This window comes from Chiloscyllium punctatum, unplaced genomic scaffold (genome assembly GCF_047496795.1).
Source record: "Chiloscyllium punctatum isolate Juve2018m unplaced genomic scaffold, sChiPun1.3 scaffold_1868, whole genome shotgun sequence".
Lineage (NCBI taxonomy): Eukaryota > Metazoa > Chordata > Chondrichthyes > Orectolobiformes > Hemiscylliidae > Chiloscyllium > Chiloscyllium punctatum.
The window spans coordinates 855-21,009 of record NW_027311601.1 but is presented as its reverse complement, the minus strand read 5'-3'; the positions used below and the strand labels follow the sequence as shown (position 1 = coordinate 21,009).

The window sequence follows — 20,155 nt, the reverse complement described above, 5'->3', positions numbered from 1 at the left end:
TCCATGCTGGATGACTCTATGACTTGAAGAGCAGAAGATTGCATGAGCAAAGTTGATGTAGCTTATGATCTAGCCTGATGGAACTCATTCAACAAAAATACTAAACACAATCCAAAAATTCTGCCGGAATAATTTCCACTCCATGTTGCATTTATCATAGATATCAATGCAATGCATCTTCAACAGCCTGTAGTTGTAAATGCAATAAAAGATTTAAAGTAGGAAGACGTCTATTTAAAAAGTCTATTGTTGATAGCTGTAAATAATTCTATGTAATCACAAAAATTGACAAAACTGCAAATCATCAAAATAAATAATCAAATTGTTCCATGTTGTAGTAATCATTTTACTGCACTGAAATTCAAAATTTTATTTTGATGTTAATACAGAATGAAAAGCATCTTCATTCAAATCATAATTCAATTAAAATATCTATTTCTGGCATTTATAATTGCACAATCCAACATTCCCCATGTGTAATCATATCACATTCATACTAATGGGTGACTTGCGAGAAAATAAATTATGAAATTATATTTATCTTCCAGAAAAAACAGCACACAAAATATTGATTTTTTATCTGAAAGCTATTCACAACTGAAGCAGCACAGGTTGATTTCATAATTACTTTCAAACAGGATCATGGTTAACTTACTGCCATCAAAATATTTAGAAACGCAATTTATGCAATCAATTTATTCAGCAACAGATTTAAATAACTGAACTAAATTTGGGAACTGAGTAGTCATGGGTCACGATACTTAAGAATTACAGGCAAAAAGGAAAAGAAAGTAGTATAGTGCTTTCATTATGTGATGAAATCGGGACATTAAAGAGAGATCTTGGATCATAGCTTGCCTTTACTGGTTAGCGCATTGAGTATAGGAATTGGGAGGTCATGTTGCAGCTGTACAGACAATTGGTTAGGCCACTGTTAGAATACTGCCTGCAATTCTGGGTCTCCCTCCTATCAGAAGGATGTTGTGAAACTTGAAAGGGTTCAGAAAAGATCTAGAAGGATGTTGCCAGGGTTGAAAGGTTTGAGCTTACGGGGAGACACTAAGTAGGCCAGAGCTATTTTTCCTGGAGCAGAGGTTGACCTTAGAGATTATAAAATCATGAGAAGCATGGATATGATAAATAGATAAGGTCTTTAGCCTGGGGTGGAGGAGTCCAAAACCAGAAGGCACAGGTTTAAGGTGAGAGGGAAAAGATTTAAAGAGACCTAATGGCAACTTCTTTTACACACATGGTGGTGTGTGTATGGAATGGAATGAGTTGCCAGAAGTGGTAGAGGCTAGTACAATTACAACATTTAAAAGGAATCTGGATGGGTTTACGAATAGGTTGGGTTTGGGCTAAATGCTGGAAAATAGGACAAGATTTATTTAGGATATCTGGTTGGCATGAATGAATTGGACCAAAAGGGTCTGTTTCCCTGCTGTGTATTTTTTTTGACTCTAAAGGATCAAGATGTAGAATCTGTTTGGGTGAAATTGAGTGACTGCAAAGGACAGCAAAAAAATTGGTGGGAAATGTTTTATAGGTCACCAAACAATAATCGTGTTTGGGCATAGTATGAATTAAGAAATTAGGGATGTATGTAAATGTAGATAATACATAATGGGAGGCTTCAACTTATTTATGGACTGAATAAATATTCTGCAATGTGGTGGGGGATAAATTCCTGGAGTATGTTTGAGACGGATTTCTGGAACAGTATGTTCAATAATCAACTACGGAATCAGGCTAATTTAGCCTGAGTAATAAGTAATCAGAACTTGAGAAGGCACTAACTATAAAATGAATTTCATCTCAAGTTTGAATGTGATATGGTTTATTTTGAAACTAGGGTCTTAAATCTGAATGAGAGAACTTGATGGAATAGGGGTAAGTCGGCAATGGCAGAGTTAAAAAAACAAAGATTTGACAATAGACTGGCCATCAGTAGTATTTAAGGAAAAAAACCCAGCAAGAAACAAAGGAAGCTATAAAAGTCCCTTTAGTTACATGGAAAGGAGTAAATCTGCAGGCCAAATGTAAGTCCATTACAGTTGGAGGCAGAATTTACAATGGAGAACAGAGAAACAGAGGAGAAGCTATGGTTACTTAGGGTGTGTTCACAGAGGAAGATACCCAAAATCTCCTACAGTTACAAGCCAAACCTAGTCAGAAAAAAAAAAGCAGAAAGACATAACATTTCCTAAATGCTGAGGGCATTGGAAGTCTGGCGCTCAAACGGGTGTCCTTGATCACGAGTTGCTAAATACTAGCACGCTGATGCACCAAGATAAGGAAGGCAAATGGCATGGATTTGAGTACAAAAATAAAGATGTCTTGCTCCAGTTCTGTAGAACATTGGGGAGACCACACCAGGCACACTATGCAGAGCTCTAGTAAATAGATGCTCACCGCTAATCCCGGAGACTAATCCCTGGGATGGTGGGCCTGCCTTGAGGACAGACTGAGAAAACTGGGCCTGTATTCTCTACAGTTTGAAGACCGAGAGATGGCCTATTTGAAACTTACAATATCTTTAGAGAGCCTGACTAGCTGGATGTAGATCGGGCGTAACCCCTGGCTGGCCAGTCTAGATCTATAGGATGTCATCTCAAAATAAATGGTAAGCCATTTAAGACTGAGATGAGGAAGAATTACTTCACTCAGATGGTGGTGAACACCTGGAGTTTTCTACTTCAGAGCGATGTGGAACTCAATCACTAAGCATGTTCAAAGCATGAATTGCTAGACTGCTGATGACATCAGGGAATATGAAGATAGTTTGTGGAAAGTGGCATTGAGTTAGATGATTAACTATTCTCTATTTGAATAGCAGAATAACCTCACAGGGCTGAATGCCCTATTCATGTTCTTATGAACCAGACAGTATAGAAGTTAATTTGGCAATTATGTAGCTAACTTAGTGTTGTAATGCATGCACAGGATCACATTACAGGGCTCCAGCAACAGATAATGGTAGTGAACGGTGACAGGTTAGTTAAATCACTGATAGATGAGCTAATACTAAAGGCAATGGTGTTGTACTGTGATGGTGATAGTGTAATGTAGTGAACCAGTGAGGCAGAAGATGATTAGGTTAGGAAGACAAAGGAAGCCAGTATGATTGGGTTTGCTAATGCTATCAGATAAACTGCAGAGAAACAAAGGTCTTGTGGGCAGATAGGGAAGACATTGTCTGGCTGTCACAGCTTTGATTTTGCAAGATTAAAGTGTAATTTTGTGAAGGATTTCCTGCATCTCCTGGTAATTTTTTTTTTTACAGAATATTGAATGATTCTTCCACAACAACAGTTATCTTCATGAGAAAGAGGGAAAAAGGTATATTTGTGAAAAGTTGATGCTTATACTATTTGAATTTGTGGGGACTTCTCTAATTTGTTTCCTGTCACTAATAAGTTGTACATCATTGATGCCTGTTTAATGCATCACAAAAATATACTTCACTATGGATGCAGAACTGATGACATATATCATTCTAGTTAAAACACCAGCATTTGAACCCCTAACATAAAATTAGAGTTTCCTTATTGTCTTGATCTCTAAGTACATAGTTTAAGATAAACTTCTGATTAAGATAAAGGTGCCAGGGTAAGTTGAGAAGCAAATCTTTTATATAGGACCTTTGTCTGAATAGGCACAGTCAGCAAAAGCACGCCAATTATGCTGAACTGTTTTAATACATTGGGAAGGGCTCTGCTATTATGACTATTTTTGGGCACCACTCATTAAGGAGAATGTCAAGGCCTAAGAGAACTTGCAGAATACCAATAGGGTTGAAAGGCTTCAGTTATAAGGAAAAAGCAGAGCAAACAGGATTGTTCTCCTTCTAGCTGAGAAAGTTAAGAGGACATGTGAAACAGGTGGCTAAAATCATGAAAATCTTGATCATGTAAATAAAAGAAACCATTTCCAAAGGTAGATGGGTTAGCAACCAAAAGATAGAGATTTAAGCTAACTGCCAAAAATATCAAAATGATTTGGATGAGAATACAGGAGGCATGGTTAGTAAGTCAGCAGATAACACCAAGATTGGTGGTATAGTGGACAGTGAAGAAGGTTATCTAAGATTACAAAGAGATCTTGATCAATGGGCTGAAGAGTGGCAGATGGAATTTAATTTGGATAAATGTGAGGCATTATATTTTGGTAAAACAAACAAAGACAAGACTTATACAATTGAAGATAGGGCCTTGGAATGTGTTATAGAGATTCAGGTCCATAATTCTTTGAAGGTTGTATCACATAGCAATAGGGTGGTTAAGACAGCATTTGGCACACTTGCCTTCATTGCTCAGCGCTTAACGTAACATTCCAATTTATATACTTAGAGGTTGTAGAGGATTCTTCAGGAGTAGTGTCCCCTGTTCTGGTTTCCCTGTTCCAGGAAGGATATTATTAAGCTGGAGAGAGTTCAGAGGAGGTTTACCAGGATGTTGTCAGGACTGGAGGGCTTAAGTTATAAAGGAGAGGCTGAATAGGCTGTGCCGTTTTCAGTGAAGCATACGAGGTTGAGGGGTGTCCTTTGTTAAATCATTCGTATAGACCAATTGTAGGTGTTTTTAAAATGGGGGATTTCAAGACTAGAGGACATATTTTTAAGGCAAAAGGAGAAAGATTTAAAAAAGACATGAGGGGCAATTTTATTTTTTTATAACACAGACAATGTGTGGACTGAACATGGAAAGGAAGTGGTGGATGCAGGTACAGTTATAACATTTAAAAGTGATCTGGATAAGTACATGAATAGGAAATGTTTGGAGAGATAGGGGCCAAATGCAGGCAGGTGGGATTAGTTTGTTTCTGTGTTGTGTGACTTTATAACAGTGATAACATTTTTTTTTAAAACATGATTGTTTGTAGTGATTTGATATCTTGTCTTTCTAAAACGCTGCGAAATTGAATTTCACAATTGCTTTCAAACAGAAATGCTGCATCTGGGCAAAAAGAAGATTAGTGGGATTACTTAAATAATTCTTTCAAAGAATCTACACAGTCACAATGGGTTGAAGTGCAGCCTTCTTCTGTGCTGTATGGAATCTAGGATTCTCAAAGACAAAATGACAGATTTCACTCAGGAAACATAATATAAAGCAGAAGAACAATCACCCAATAGACAAGTAGTTTTAGGATTATTTCTTCTGATCAAGAGAAGACATGATTGATAAAGTCTCTTGATACTGATATACAAAAAAAAAGAAAAAAAAAGAAAAAAAAAAAGGATATTCTCTCCTCCTCACAGTTTGGATTGAGTGACAGCAACTGGGTGGTGAGACACAAGGTGCTCTTCTAGAAATACAAGGATCTTTTTCCAGGAATCCTCTTGAGCATCCGAGTGAGGTTTAGCTTCTCCTCCCCACAAAACAGTCACTAGAAGTGTAAAATGAGGAATATTAGTTAGTAGATTTTGGGAGGTTAGATCTGTAGTATGATTGGGAGGTGAATAACTAAATAAATTCTCACAACTACCACTTATGTTATTTTTCTTAGATCCTTATTGTAGAAAGACCTGCAATTTGGATCCTAGATGGGATTATTGCAAAACAGAAAGTAAATGTTTTTAGAATTTCCATATTATCTTTCAGTACAGAGACTGAGATATATTTCCAGATTTGTTTCAGAAAGCTGTTTTGCTTTGAGGCACTGAATAATAATGGCTTCTATAGCAAGCAGGACAAATGGATCCTCTCCGAAGTCTTTAGTTAATTAACAGTCCTGCACTTCCAATTTGCTTCTACAGCAAGCAAGCCCAAAACATGTGGTAGTTTGGATGTATGCACACAATTATATTTTAAGATAAAGTAAATTCAGAGGAAGTAACTTTTGCACACATTAGAGACCTTCAGAAAATTGTTCTAAGTTCATCAAAGACTCTTCAATTGGGAGGGCACAGATCATTGCTGAAAATGTGTTGCTGGAAAAGCGCAGGAGGTCAGGCATCATCCAAGGAGCAGGAGAATCGACGTTTCTGGCACAAGCCCAAATTCCTGAAGAAGGGCTCATACCCGAAACGTCGATTCTCCTGCTCCTTGGATGCAGCCTGACCTGCTGCGCTTTTCCAGCAACACATTTTCAGCTCTGATCTCCAGCAACTGCAGTCCTCACTTTCTCCACATCCTGGAATATAAGGAACTGGAATATGAAAATGTTTGAAAATTCTGGGAATAAGGATTGGTTACATGTGATTTCTGGGAGTTGTGTTCAATAGTAATTGCTAAAAGTTCACAGTTAGATGTGTGTTGTGGTTCACAAAGTGTTTCCAAAGTCAACTGACATTTGGAAAAAATGCAAGCAAAAACTTTGAAGGCAGACAAGGGGTAGTTTTAAGGCCTGTTATTGCTGGACAGAGTTTATTGAACTAGGCAGAGTTGATAGAGTCTTGTTTGTTCTGGATTACATTAATAAAAAGAAACAAATTGATCATTTTGCTGATTAAATTAAAAAATTTATACTTTCAGTACAGCTCATGGACTTGATTTCCCCCTTGGTTGAATTGTAACAATGCTAATTGTGCATACAATGTAAATTTATATTTAATTGCAGAAGGGAATAGAAAGCTCAATTAATTTGCCAAAACAAAACTGGATGGATTCGAGGGAAATAAAGTTTTAGGGCTTCACAGATAAGATAGGATAACGAAACTAAATGAAATGAATTGCTTAAACAGAGAATTAGCATGGACTTGAGAATCAAATGGCCTCCTGTATCATAACAGTACCATTTCATAATGTGCAGAATATTATCTTAGGGTCTAACAAATGGGGGCAACACCATCTAAAATTATTTGAGTTATTGAACTGTTTGGAATATAAAGTGGTGCATCAGTGGCCAGTGTGTTACTTCTATTTTTGGTGCAGGCTTACCCGCTTTGTCTGAAGAAGGCACCTTAAACTTAGATTTTCTGAAGTGGGGGCTATATGGAGGCTCAATCAGATGTCCAGTCTGAGGGTATGCCAGTGTTGTGAGTAAGTGTTCCTTTCCTGCAGCTTTCAGCACCTTCTGGATCTGAATTGGAAAACGTACATTTGTAATACTCTGTATTCACCATTAAAATCACAACACAAACCAATTAATTAACTGTGAAAAAAAGAATACCACCCATCTACCTCCACAGCCGATTCAGGTGCAGGCCAGTTCTGATCATCTTCTCCAAAAATAAGCATCATGGGGCATTTGATTTTATCAACCTGTTTATGAGTGAAGAGTTAACAGTATATTCATGAGAATGAATTGCTGGAATAAGATCTTAGAGGTGTAAAAAAAAAATACACAATTCTTTCACGTAACTGAGAAGTAGGACGGCTGCCAGGTAATACCTTGGAAGCTACCTTATCTCAGAAATTTCTCTACATTTGTTTCCCTTAAAAATATTTTCAAATTTGTTTAAGCATGGATCTTTAAACATTAATTTGTGCAACAAATGCCATTAAAACTTGTGTTCCAGTAGATAAAATTCACTTTAAATTTTGATTCTTCAAATATGTATGCAACGGAGCTCTACAAATCAAAATTATGATTTGATTTTAGTTCATAATAGACAGGTAGCCAATTTACAAATTTGAAACAATCAACCTATGCAGATGAGGTTTCTGGAAGAAATGTTTTACTTTGTTAAATGCCTGCTAGAAGTTGATGAAGAAGACCAGAAGTCTATCTTTAATCAGTTTTAAATTATTTATTCCCAAGTGAAACATTACAAATGGACAGTTCTTAAATCTACACTCCAACAATGATATTTTTAGATTTAAAGAAAAAAAAAATTAACATGTCTGGATGGGCCATGACACACCTCAAAAGGGATCCTGAGCTGGGATATGAATTTGGATTGAAGATCTAGACCCCTCTTAAGGGGCCTTTTGTTTCGAAAGTGGTCAAAACAATCATTGGAATGCGGTCTGTATAAAGCAAGGTTATCAGTTTATTAAATTAAGGCAACTTGATGCAATTCTGTCCAGCAACACAGAGGTTAAAGCTTCTGTGCTCCGTGGTGAAACTGCACAAGTACATTCGAAAATTATTTATATGGCTTATAAGAGGCAGCACAGCCTTAATTTCAAGAAAAGACCAATCAAATGTAATAAGGTGACAAGATTTACAACAGGTTAATCCAATGATATTTCCTGCAAAAGGGTTCTTAATTACAAGGAAAGTCCAGATCAACTGTAATAAGGTGACATGATTTACAGCAGGCTAATCCAATGATATTTCCTGAGAAACAGATTGTTTAACACACAAAATCATCCCATACTTGCTAGATCAAGATTAGTTCAAATACCAGATCAGATGATTTGGTCTTATGATTCATATTATAAAAACTCCATTGTTTTCTCTTATCTCAACCATCTCAGCAAAGCATCAGTTCAAGTTCACAGTGTCAAAGAAAATTCTAAAGCAATTTTGTTATGTGATTTTAAATTGAAAAGCCATTTTGTGGTTAATAAAATCTACATATAATTGTTGCTTCTGACATCAACCTAAATTCAAAATTTTAGATCCTCAAACATCTGGTCTAGAGATAGGGACAACACTACGGTGACAAAACTTATTGTTTCTTTATATTTTTGACAAATTGTTTGGACATGATATAACTGACTTTCATGTCCATCATATCAAATGTCAAAAAAAAATCATCTAATTGGTGTCATTCACCTGCATATCTTAACCTTATTTTTAAAATACACTGTTCATTGTATAAATTCTAATATAGCATACGCTTCTTTCCTGCGTTTATAACTTGACAAATTTCCATAAACATATTAAAGATTCTTATTAGACAAAATCTACGTCTGTATATTCAACATATAAGGCAACACATTCTTTCAAAGGATAATTAGTCATAAACAACAAATGCCAGTGATACTGATATCCTCTGAATGAATAAACAACTGTAATCTGGCAATGAATTTCAAAAATCTCAATATTCACTGGCAAGATGTAGGAGCAGAAGTTAGCCAATCTGCCATTGGACTAGTTGGCGAATCCTCAACTCACTTTCCTAGCTTTTCCCCACAACCCTTGATTCCCTTATTGATATAAGATTATTCAAGGCTGAGATAGATATTTTAAAGACCTAGCAGCAACAACTCTCTGTAGTAAAGATTCATTGCTCCCTGACAGAAGAAATGTCTCATCTCTATTCTAAAAAGGTGACCCTCTACTCAGATTATTCCCTCTGGTCCTAGACTCTCCCAGAAGTAAACAATCTCTACCCACCTACTCTATTACACCTCCTAAGAATCTTGCATGTTTAAATAAGGTCACCTTTCATACTTCTAAACTCCACTAAGTATATGTCCAACTTACTGAACCACTCCCCATCAGACAATCCTACTACACCTAGAATAAACCTAGTGACTTTTCTAAGGACTCCCTCCAATTGTCATTCAGCTTTCCCCTTTAGCTAATGAAGGATGTATGTTGAGAGTGGGACTTGAATCTACACCTCTAGAAAGGGACCAGAATCAGCAAGGCTTCAGCAAGACGTGGAACGACACACTTTGAATCTGACCTTAGACCTTTATCATCTTAACAAAAGGTGTGCAATGAGGACAACCTCTCTCAAATGTCAGCAAAACCAAAGAACTGATCCTTGAAAGAAAGGAGGCAAACATGCCTTCGCCTATATCAACGAAGCTGAGGTTGAGAGGGTGGAGAGCATCAAGTTCCAAGGATCGATGATAAATGACAACCTGTTCTGGATTCCCATGCAGATGGAATAGTCAAAAAGGCACAACAAAGCCTGTTCTTCCTCAGGAAATTTGCAAAGTTCACAAGGATCTTCAACATTTACAGATGCACCATTGAAAGCATACTGTCCAGGTGTGTAACAGCCTGGTATGGCAAATGCTTTGCCCAGGAATGTAAGAAACTACAGAAGGTTGTGTGCACATCCCAGACCATTACGGAAACCAACTTCCCACCCACGGACTCCATTTACACGACCGATTGCTGCAGAAGGGCTGCCAACATCCTCAAAGACCCATTGTACACAAACAATGCTCTCCTACAACCTCTTCCATCAAGAAGATACAGGTACTCGGACGCACATACCACTAGGTTCAGGAACAACCTCTTTATGGCTGTTATTAGACAGATGAATGGACTAACTTCCAATAATGCTGATCTTGCCTAGTGCACGTTCTGTGTGACATAACCTGTATGCCTCTAAGTTTTTTTCACCCTATAATCTGTAAGTACTCCTTGTAAACAAAGCTTTTCACTGTACTTAAGAACACGTGACAGTGAATAAATCAAATGAGATCAAATAATAGCTTGTATTTATACATACCTTTAACATAATAATAAAACAAAAGTCCAAAAGAGAATTGCAAAGAGGTTTTGACATCAAGTCCTAAAAGTAGATTTTTGGACAGATGACCAAAATCTCGTTAAATAGGCAGGTAATGAGATATGGCTTAAAGAAGAATAGAGAGGCATACAATTAAAGAGGCTTTAGGAGGTAATATCAGAGCTTCAAGCCAAGAAAGCTGAAAGGACAGTCAATTATGGAGCAACTAAAGTCTGGGATATTCAAGAATACAGAAACCGTAGGAGATCAGAGATGGGATAGCGCAAGAGCATGGAAGGACTTGAAAGTCAGGAAGGGAAATTTAAACCAATGTTACTGAACCAGAAGCCAATGTAAGTGTATATGCACATGACACAATGATATGACAAGAGAATTGCATGAATTAGAAATGAACATCAGAGCTGTGGATGTCCTCAAGTTTGTGTAGTCTGGAAGAAGGTAAGCCAGCCACAAACACAATGTTACATCCAGACCAGACAATTTCAGCAGATGAGCTTTAATGTGAATGGAGTCACAAAGGTGGACAAAGACGGTCTTTTTATATTATATTTTCTAATCACCTCTGGAGCAGGTGTGACTTATACCTGGGCCTCTTGAATCAGAGAGGGAGGGATAGTATTACGGCACCACAAGTACTCCTCACAAAGCTGATTGGAAGTTCATCTTAATGTCAAATATGGGAGTTATTCCTTATTCTGAATTCATTAATCATTAACATCTTGGGAATCCCAACTGATCAGAAATGCAAAACAGAGGCTGAAAACCACATGGAAAGTAACTCATTTCCCAGCCCAGCAAGATAAAAGTCAACAGCACAATGGAATGCTCTCCATTTGTCTAGAGAGGTGCAACTCCAACAACACTCAAGATGCTCAACAACATGGAATGCAAAGCAACCCACTTGACTGGCATCACATCCACCAGATTAAATACCCAAGTACCTCCTGACCTCTACTCTTCACCACTTATAAGATGCACCAAGGTTCCTTCAACAGCATGTTCCAATACCAGAGTAACAAGGGTAGGGGATACATGGAAGACCATTAGCTACATGAACCTCTGAGTCACACATTATCCTGGTTTGGAACTTTCTTGCTGTTACTTTAAGGAAAGATACTGGCACTGGACTAGCAATTTAGACACCCAGACTAATACTCTAGTGATATGGGTTCAAACTGCATCACAACAGTATCAGTAAATAGCACCTAGAGTTGAATGTTAGTCTCATAATAGTGACCATGAAATCATTGATTATTATGAAAACACAACTGGTTTATTTATAATCTTTAAGGAAATCTGCTGTCCTTAACTGGTCTGGACTACATGTAACTCCAGACCCACAGCAGGGTTACTAACTCCTAACTGCCCTTGAAATGCAAGTCACTCAGTTCAAGGACAATTAGGATGGATAACAAATATAGGCTGTCCCAGTAATATCTACACACTATGAGCGTATTAGGTTCACTGCTACTAGGTCAAAATTCTGGAATTTCCTAAAGCACCCAGGATGTAACCTGCTTCACACATCTTGGAGGTTCAAGAAGATGGTTCACCACCACCTTCTGAGTAACACTGGATAATAAATGCTATGCTTGCTAATGACGCTCCAAAGAATGATTAAAATATCAGAAGTCACACAACATCAGGTTATAGTCCAAAAGGTTTATTTGAAATCACAAGCTTTCGGAGCGTTGCACCTTCATCAGGTTCAAATAAACCTGTGACTTCTAATTTTGTCCAACCCAATTCAATACCACCACCTCCGCATCATGAATAAAGTGTATCTTTAGCACTGTTTTTATTACATTGTTTACAAGCGAGATTAATTGATCAAAACAAAGCCAACACCAAAGTTCTGTCACCAACACCTTTAAATTATCTACTGAAATCATTTCGTAACATGGCGTAGCTGCAAAGTGGCAGGTAAAACATACTGTCACAAAATTTATCAGATGACAAATTAATTACACTGGGATAAGGACGAAGTGTGTGGTCTATCAATGACAGCTTGCACTGTCAGTGGGAACATATCGCATTAACTTGGCAAGTAGGCATAAGTTCCAAATCTAAGCCTTCCTGTTCCATATCCTTGGAAACTCTACTCCTATATCATGTGGATTGAGGTTAGGGCAATTAATATTGCAAAGTTCTTATCTCATGACCCCAGTCTCTTTAGCTGTGAGAAATATGCTTGATCTGACATGCATTTTTAAAAAAAATGTATGTTTGACAATCTGACAGTATTGGAGTACTACAGTGGAGATCACTCGGGTGTTGGCCAGCATACCACCAATCATTGGCTAACATGCTGCTACAATAAATGACAGAAATGTCATTGATAAGACGGAACTTTCACCCATTACAAAACCTTAAAAAGGAGTCTGTTGCTTTCTTGTCCTTTCTGCCAGGCTTTTGCAAGAGATATCACAGCATACCAAGGGAACCATCAATTAATTACAGGGCCATGCATTCTCCAGGTCGACTAAATTTAGCGATATTAGATCTGAAATCCATAAGAAAGTCTCTGATTTATAAAAATGACAGGACCGCAGACAGTTAACAGTGTTAGTGATGTGGGACAAAAACAGAAATTGCTGGAAAAGCTCAGCAGGTCTGGCAGCATCATTTGGAGAGAAATTAGAATTAACGTTCTGGATTTCCTACTGAACTGTATGCATTTTACTATTGCTTTACATAGCAGAAACGTTTACCTGAACCATGCGCTTTGGATCATCTGGGAATGGCAAAGGAATATTTCTCCATATCACACTACCATCTTCTGTGATCTTAATTTTGTTTTCATCCCTAGGTGGGAGGCAAAAATAAAGTCAATGTGGACCGATATTAATGGAGTGCATTAGCTCTTTCTAGATCCACAACTTCACTAGTTGCAACAGAAGTTTAATTACTCTTACAACCAATTATGCTTAGCTTCTTTCTGTTGATTTTCTCCTTGCTAAGGTGGAGAGACCGAGTATTCTGGTGATTCTGAGACTAATGCCGTCAGGAGTTCTCAACTCCTGGCAGGGACACCCATGACAGCAAGATGGAGGGAAGGAACCAGGCAAAGTGTAATCCAAAGCACTAAATGACAATTCAGGCATACAATATTCATGTGAACACCTACAATGATAAATGAAGGCTGCAGCAGTAGGGGGATCTCCTGTTATTGAGGTTTCCTTGCCGCTGGAACTGGATCTGCTTCCGTCTGATGTGCAATAGCATTACCACATTGAAAGATGTCCTGCACAACGCATCTACCTAGAGGCATTAAAATCCTCAACATGAATACAGAGCTCTGCAGTGATTGGCAAGAGGTGACAGAGACGGATTGTGAAAGATTAAGTCCCTAGTTTTGTACCAGTATGTAGGGGGTGGGGTTTGATTCAGTCATTTTTGCTCTTAGAATAATAACTGAAAAACATTTTGGTTGCTCTACATGATTGAGCTGCCCTCTTCACGATCTACTCACCCTATGTGAGGAAGGAGATAGGAAAAGCGCCCTAAAATGGTTTGTTCTGGAAACTACATCCAGCAGGCTCATCTACCTACAGGCGCAAAACCAAAGTCAAACTCCATTTCAGAACTTAGAATGTATAAAGACTAATGGGTAACAAACAAAACAGTTGTGCAGTAAGGACAACCCATAACTCTAACACTTCAACTCTGTGTAAAAGACTTGAAGAGCATGCAAAAGGTAGCTGAGGGAAGAACATGGCAGTTACTCCTTCTTCTGCAGAGGAAAACCTGAGGATCACCCGAAGACATGTGAATTGAATTTACTATCAAGGACAAACACGTCAAACAACTCTAAGCTCCTTGTTGACATCGACTATCAGCTCACGACTTTCCGTCTACAACTTACCAAGAACCAGCAGGTAAAGGTCATGACTGAATATGCTCCACCCTTAGTGCCACAGAGGAGTCCAAAGAAAGACTCTATTCCACCTTGGTCACCTTAGTTACCAATATTCCCAAGGAAGATAAAAATGTCATCCTTGGCACCTCAAATACCAGGGTTGGAAAGGATGCCCAACTCTGGAAAGAACTACAGGTATCCCCTGCTTTTCGAACGTTCACTCTATGCCACTTCACTTTTATGAAAGACCCACATTAGTACCTGCTTTCGCTAACCAAAAGATAATTTTCGCTTTACGAAAAAGCACATGAGCAGTAAGAGTGGCACTGCCAAGTGCCTTCCCCGGGAACTACACTCAGCATCAAGCCACCATAGGTTTAAACTGCGTCTGTGAGCATCTGTGCTTTATGTCTACTTATTTTGTGCATCCATTAGCAAGATGTATCCTAAGGTATCAGAAAAGCCTAAGAGAGCTTGTAAGGGTGTTATACTTAGCGTAAAATTGGACGTAATTAAGCAATTCGACCGTGGGTCAACGAAATAAAGGCATTGTGCGTGTGGTGAACTTGCTTGCGTCCACCATTCATACTATTTACACAAAGAGCGAAAGAATCTCTAAAGCTGCAGAAGTTACTATTGGTTCTGCTAGTAGCAAAGTGGTCTTTTTTAGTTGGCATCAGTAATGGATAAAATGGGAAGTTTATTGTTTGAGTGGATTAATGGGTGTACAAAGCGTGGTGTTCCGTTAAGTTATCTTATACTTAAGGAGAAATCAGTCACTGTTTTTAATAATCTAAAACAGAAAACCACTGGACGATGGTGATGAAAATGTTGTGAAATTGGAATTTAAAGGTAGTCATGGTGGTTTGATCAGTTTGAGGCGAGGGCTGCTTTATATCTTAAAGGTTACTGGAGAGTGTGCTTCAGCTGATAGTGAAGTTGCCAAGAAGTTCCCAGAAGAACTGAAGAAATAATTACAGAAGGTGATTACTCATATAAGCAAGCGTTTAATTGTGACAAAACTGGAATTTATTGGAAAAAAAATACTGCCGAGCAAGACATTTATTTCGACAGAAGAAAAGCAGGCTAAGGGGCAATGCATCGAAGGACAGGTTTACCCTAATGCCTATTACTAATGCCACTGGCGATGCTGTCCTTAGGCCTCTACTAGTATACCATTCAGAAAATCCATGGGCACTTAAAAGGCCTTGATAAGAATACTCTTCCTGTTGTGTTTCATTCACATCCAAGCAGTTGAAATACCCAATCAATTTTTTGAGTACAGTGAATAAATTAGTCCTTTTGTTGAAAAATACTGGCGAGAAAATAATCTTGTTTTTGTCGATAATTGTGCTGCAATACAATAAAACGCATCGCATTTTGTGTAAGTGCCATTGACAGACAGGGCAACTTTGAAGCATCTTTGCAAGAGATCTGGAAAACTACAATGTAAAATTGGGAATCGCCAACCTTGGATAGGCTAACAGTTTCGATGAAAAATGGGCTTTGGAGAAAACTGTATCCCAAAGCGGTGAACGATTTTAAAGGCTTCGAACCAACAACATTAAATATGGCAATGACGACTTTGGCTAAGGAGGCTGGGTTTGTGGAAGTTGACAAAGATGATGTTGAAGAGGTTTGGGCATCCCATGACCAAGAATTGGCAGATGAAGAGCTGATGTAATTGCAAGAGGAAAGGATACAAATCGAAACAAAATGCAATAGCTAATGGACCGAAAATAGTCATCCAGGATCTGAACGTGAAGCACTTGCATGAGATTCATGCTACGAGTGCAGAAAAGTATGACTTTAATTTTGAAAGGACACGTAGATTTAGGGCAGATTTGCACGATGTTTGGAGTGCCTACAAAGAATTATATGACAGAAAACTGCGTGAGGCCTAGCAGTCAAGCATACTGTCATATTTCAAGTCTTCCATATTAGCCACCACAGACGAAGAATCTCAACCTTCAATACAGAGGCAGGCAGACATAGAAGAAAGGGTAGATGTTAGTGACTTGCCTGCCCTTATGGATTCAGATGAAAATGAGATGAGAGGAGATGACCCTCTTCTTCTCTCTCCTACAGCCCAGTATCCCACCACCCCTACCTCCAGAGTTATATGTTAGCATCAGCTTAAGTTTTGTTTGCTATTTGGTATGATTTGGTAGGTTTTTTTGGGGTCTGGGATGCTCAAAAATTTTTCCCATATAAATTAATGGTAATTGCTTCTTCACTTTATACCATTTTGGCTTACAAGAAGATTCATAGGAACGGTCTAATTTCAGGTAGTCGCGGTCACCTGTACCAGAAAGGAAGGAGTTGGGAATTGCAGCTTCAATTGTAACAGGATTCTCCTGCTCACTAAATGTGCAAAACACCAGCTGGTCCCCATTGTTTAGCCAAATAGACAAATTAAAGACTTTTTGGAGGCATCCATGATCAAAGCACTGATATGTGGTCAACTCTGTCATTGTTCATTCCCGAGACCAAAAGGGTGCCCTCATTACCAAAGCCATGATCAGTACACATGATATTTGGGCAGACCACCAGCTCATCCATTCCTCAATGTCCATTAAATGCCAGCAAAATTGACTGAAGATGAAAGAACAGTTCAGAAAGAACATTAAGTTGCTTCAAAAGCCAAGCAGATTAGCAATCCTCCAACAATGCCTTCACCAAAATCTCCAGAGTTCTTTTTAACAGAGTTAAGGAAATCCGGAAACAGCTGGAGACAGCCAACATCTCATGCTGTGAAGACAGACCAGGAAGCACCAAGCATGGTTTGATGAGAAAGATATAATCATCCAAGACCTCACTGACATGAGGAAGAAATCTTTCTAGGCCTGGTGAAATAGCAACATCAGTGAGGAAAACAGCACAATTCATCAAACAGTAAAAGGTGGAGTTCAAAAAAAAAAGAGGGGAATCAAGAACCAATGGTGGACTGTGAAAGCTAAGGTACTGCAACTCCTTACAGACACGTACAACACCCAGGGATTCTGCTGTGCCTCCAAGGAAACATTGATCCAGCACCCTTGGCCTCAAACTAGAGCACAGTAAGGTTGGAACCCTTTTGACAGACAGAGAATTATCAGCCTCCAATGGAGAAAACACTTCAAAAAGAACACCTAAACCACAATACAATTGTCATCGAGGTTGTGTTTGATGAAATTCCCAAGTTCCCATCAAAAGTGATCTTGCATTCTCATCCAGTATGGCTGAAGTTGAAGCAGCTATTAAACACATGGAAAATGGAGCAGGAGTAGATGAGATTCCAGCAGAGATTTTCAAACTTGGAGAAAAAGAGCTATTCCCAACTGTTCCTGAAAATCTAAGACAAAGAGGAACCCAGCTGATCTCAGTGATGTTTGCAATCTCAGCTATCTTCAAGAAAGCAAATAAAGTGGACTGTCAGAACTACTAATGAATCTCCCCACTCTCTTTTGCCAGGAAGATCATTGCCTGAATTCTCAATAGGCACCTTCTCCTAGGAAGGAGATCTTCCTGAAAGCCAATGCTGCTTTTGACCAAATCATGCAACTATGGACTTGATTTTCATTGCTCAGCAATTCCAAGAGAAAGGCTTGGAGCCACACCAACCACGTGGCTTTCATCGATCTAACCAAAGCTTTTGACTCAGTCAGTTGGGAAGTGCTATGGAAGACCCTGTCAAAGGCCAGCTGTCCAGTGAAATTCATAAACATCCTCCATCTCGTCCATGACGTGATGCTGTCAGTAGAGTAGTCTTCACCAAAAAAGGGTGCCCTCATTACCAAAGCCATAGTCAGAAGCATTGAGGGCAAGTCAGGAATCAAGCAGGGTTGTGTGATTACCCCCATCTTTTTCTCCATCTTCATATCTTCAAGAACAAGCTTTCTTAATGTGGACATTGTCCACATGATGCATGGAAAACCTTTCAACCGCAACCCCAAGTTGAAATCCAAGAAGAGAACAGCTGAAATAGTGCCTTAGCTCTTGCACTGGACCATCAGCAGAATTGTATTCAACCGCTAGCTACAATTTCAGAGATTTTTCAAGTAGGTAGGAAAAGATTCATTGAATAGCTTCTTGTATGCTCTCTGTAGGGTATAACCCCAAGTGAGCTCCAATTAATTTCCAAACAAAATAGAAACTCTTAACAGCCAAAAGTCAAGGCATGAGAATTTTGGCCAACAAAACCAGCAGTTAGCTTAGGGCACATGACTATCAAATCCAGCAGATAACAGAACAGGTATCTTACGACTTTTCAAATGAGTCAGAAAGGTTTTCAGAACCTTTAGTCAAAAGCCTCGTTAAAAAGTCTTCCATAACAAAAGAAAGTCAATAGAATAGATTTTCTGTCAAGTTCATGAGCTAACCCAATTTTTTGATTTATTATCAATTCCACAATAGTGGAGGAAATATTTACAGCCTTTTTAACAAAACTTTCATTCACTTAAATTGTAATCAGCAATTGCACCACCCTTACATTAAATGTACAGCAACCCATGAAAAGAAAACTTACTTGTTCCCACGTGAAAAACAGCAGATATACATAGCATGAAATACCACAAAATTACAACAACTTACTTGTGAAAATCAGGAAATATGACCGGTTGTCCTTCCAGAAGACCTTTATAATGGCTTCCACTAATGCAGACTAAGCACTTTGGCTAAGGAAAAAAAAGACAGATCGTTCTTAAAAGCTCAATCTACTGCATTAGTGGAGTGAAAAAAAACTTGGTGGTAGTGGTAAAATTAAATTGATGGATATGAAGCTAGGTAACAGAATACCAATGTTTTGCAAATAATCCATTACAAAGACCAAAACACTTTGCATATGACACAAAAACAAAACACACACCAGCTCGGAAATTTACTCAGATCGCCCACCAAGTTTAGCTTTTTCCTGCACAAATGAAAGACTTGCTGAATACACCTCCACTACAAAACAGTATTCCATGGTTCTCAAGTTAGTTTGAAGCTACAAGTAAATAAATACTGTGATGGAGCATTTATGGGTAATCAATTGTCATTTTGACTTGCTACTGTAATTTTTCTTTCACAAGCTTCCTTTAGTAATCAGATGTCTCAAAAAATATATCTTTCAGTTACTCTGTAGGTACTGAATTATTACAGACAACATACAATGGGTAGATCCAAATCCAGTTAAGATCTCAAAGTAGTATTATTTTAAAAACTCATCTCTAATCGTTCAGAGGGTAGCTGAGAGTCAACTACATTGGAGTCACATTAAGATGACAGACTTCTTTCCCAAAAGAACATTAGTGAACCGAATGGGTTTTTGCAAAAATTGGCAGAAGTTACAGGGTTGCCATTAGACAAGCCTTTTATTCCAGATATTTTTCTGATTGATTTCAAGTTTCACGTTCTGCCACGACATATCTTGAATCCATGCTTCCAGAACATCAACCTGCTGTTCTGGATTACTAGTCGAGTGATGATACCACTATGCCACCACCTCACCAAGATAAATGAGGCAGATATAGTATTGTATTCTTCTATCAAGCCATATTTATATAAGAAATGTCATATTCTTCAATTAAATATGTTGCACAGCTGGTCAACTTACATGAATATTTGGGATCTCCGTTGCCATTAGGAGTGCAAGTGTGAATCCAAGTGAGAGTCCCAAAATGGCAACATTGTCTTTTGAAACCTTTGCATGGTTATTAAGAATGTTGAAGGCCTCCTGTGAATCAGTAAGTACAATGCTATATAACCTTTGTGATTTAACAGAAGCATTAATATGAATCTGACAATAGTAAACACAAACACTTAAACTGCCTTTTCAGCATTCCCAAACATCTGTTAGCCTGAGCCTAAGCCCCACTTGGTCCCATTTCCTGGGTCAGGATCATTTACAGATATTTTCTACTGAATTTTTAGAGATATTACAACACACCTCTGGAGCATTTGGGTCTTGACATCAAGCCTGGTTTACAGGCAGGGTCATTACCACTGCA

The 20,155-nt window shown here is 38.4% G+C and overlaps 1 protein-coding gene across 1 annotated transcript; it reads right to left on the bottom strand.

Annotated features, from left to right (window-relative positions):
• Positions 1–344: 344 nt before the first annotated feature.
• LOC140475606 (acyl-coenzyme A thioesterase 1-like) lies at positions 345–19,870 on the bottom strand. Its single transcript, XM_072567798.1, has 6 exons — positions 19,762–19,870; positions 18,759–18,841; positions 13,039–13,132; positions 7,125–7,205; positions 6,882–7,023; positions 345–5,388 (listed from the first exon to the last, which is right to left on the bottom strand). The coding sequence occupies exons 1-6, from the start codon at positions 19,786–19,788 to the stop codon at positions 5,255–5,257; spliced, it is 561 nt and encodes a 186-aa protein (XP_072423899.1). The 5' UTR covers positions 19,789–19,870; the 3' UTR covers positions 345–5,254.
• Positions 19,871–20,155: the final 285 nt, after the last annotated feature.

What these genes read in the sequence shown, in the direction of transcription:
- LOC140475606 (XM_072567798.1), bottom strand. Translation starts at nt 19,788, where the DNA reads ATGGCAACGGAGATCCCAAATATTCAT. An exon ending in CGGAGATCCCAAATATTCAT is followed by an intron (nt 18,842 to 19,761) that starts GTAAGTTGACCA and finishes TTTTTTCCTTAG; the next exon opens with CCAAAGTGCTTAGTCTGCAT. An exon ending in ATATTTCCTGATTTTCACAA is followed by an intron (nt 13,133 to 18,758) that starts GTAAGTTGTTGT and finishes CCTCCCACCTAG; the next exon opens with GGATGAAAACAAAATTAAGA.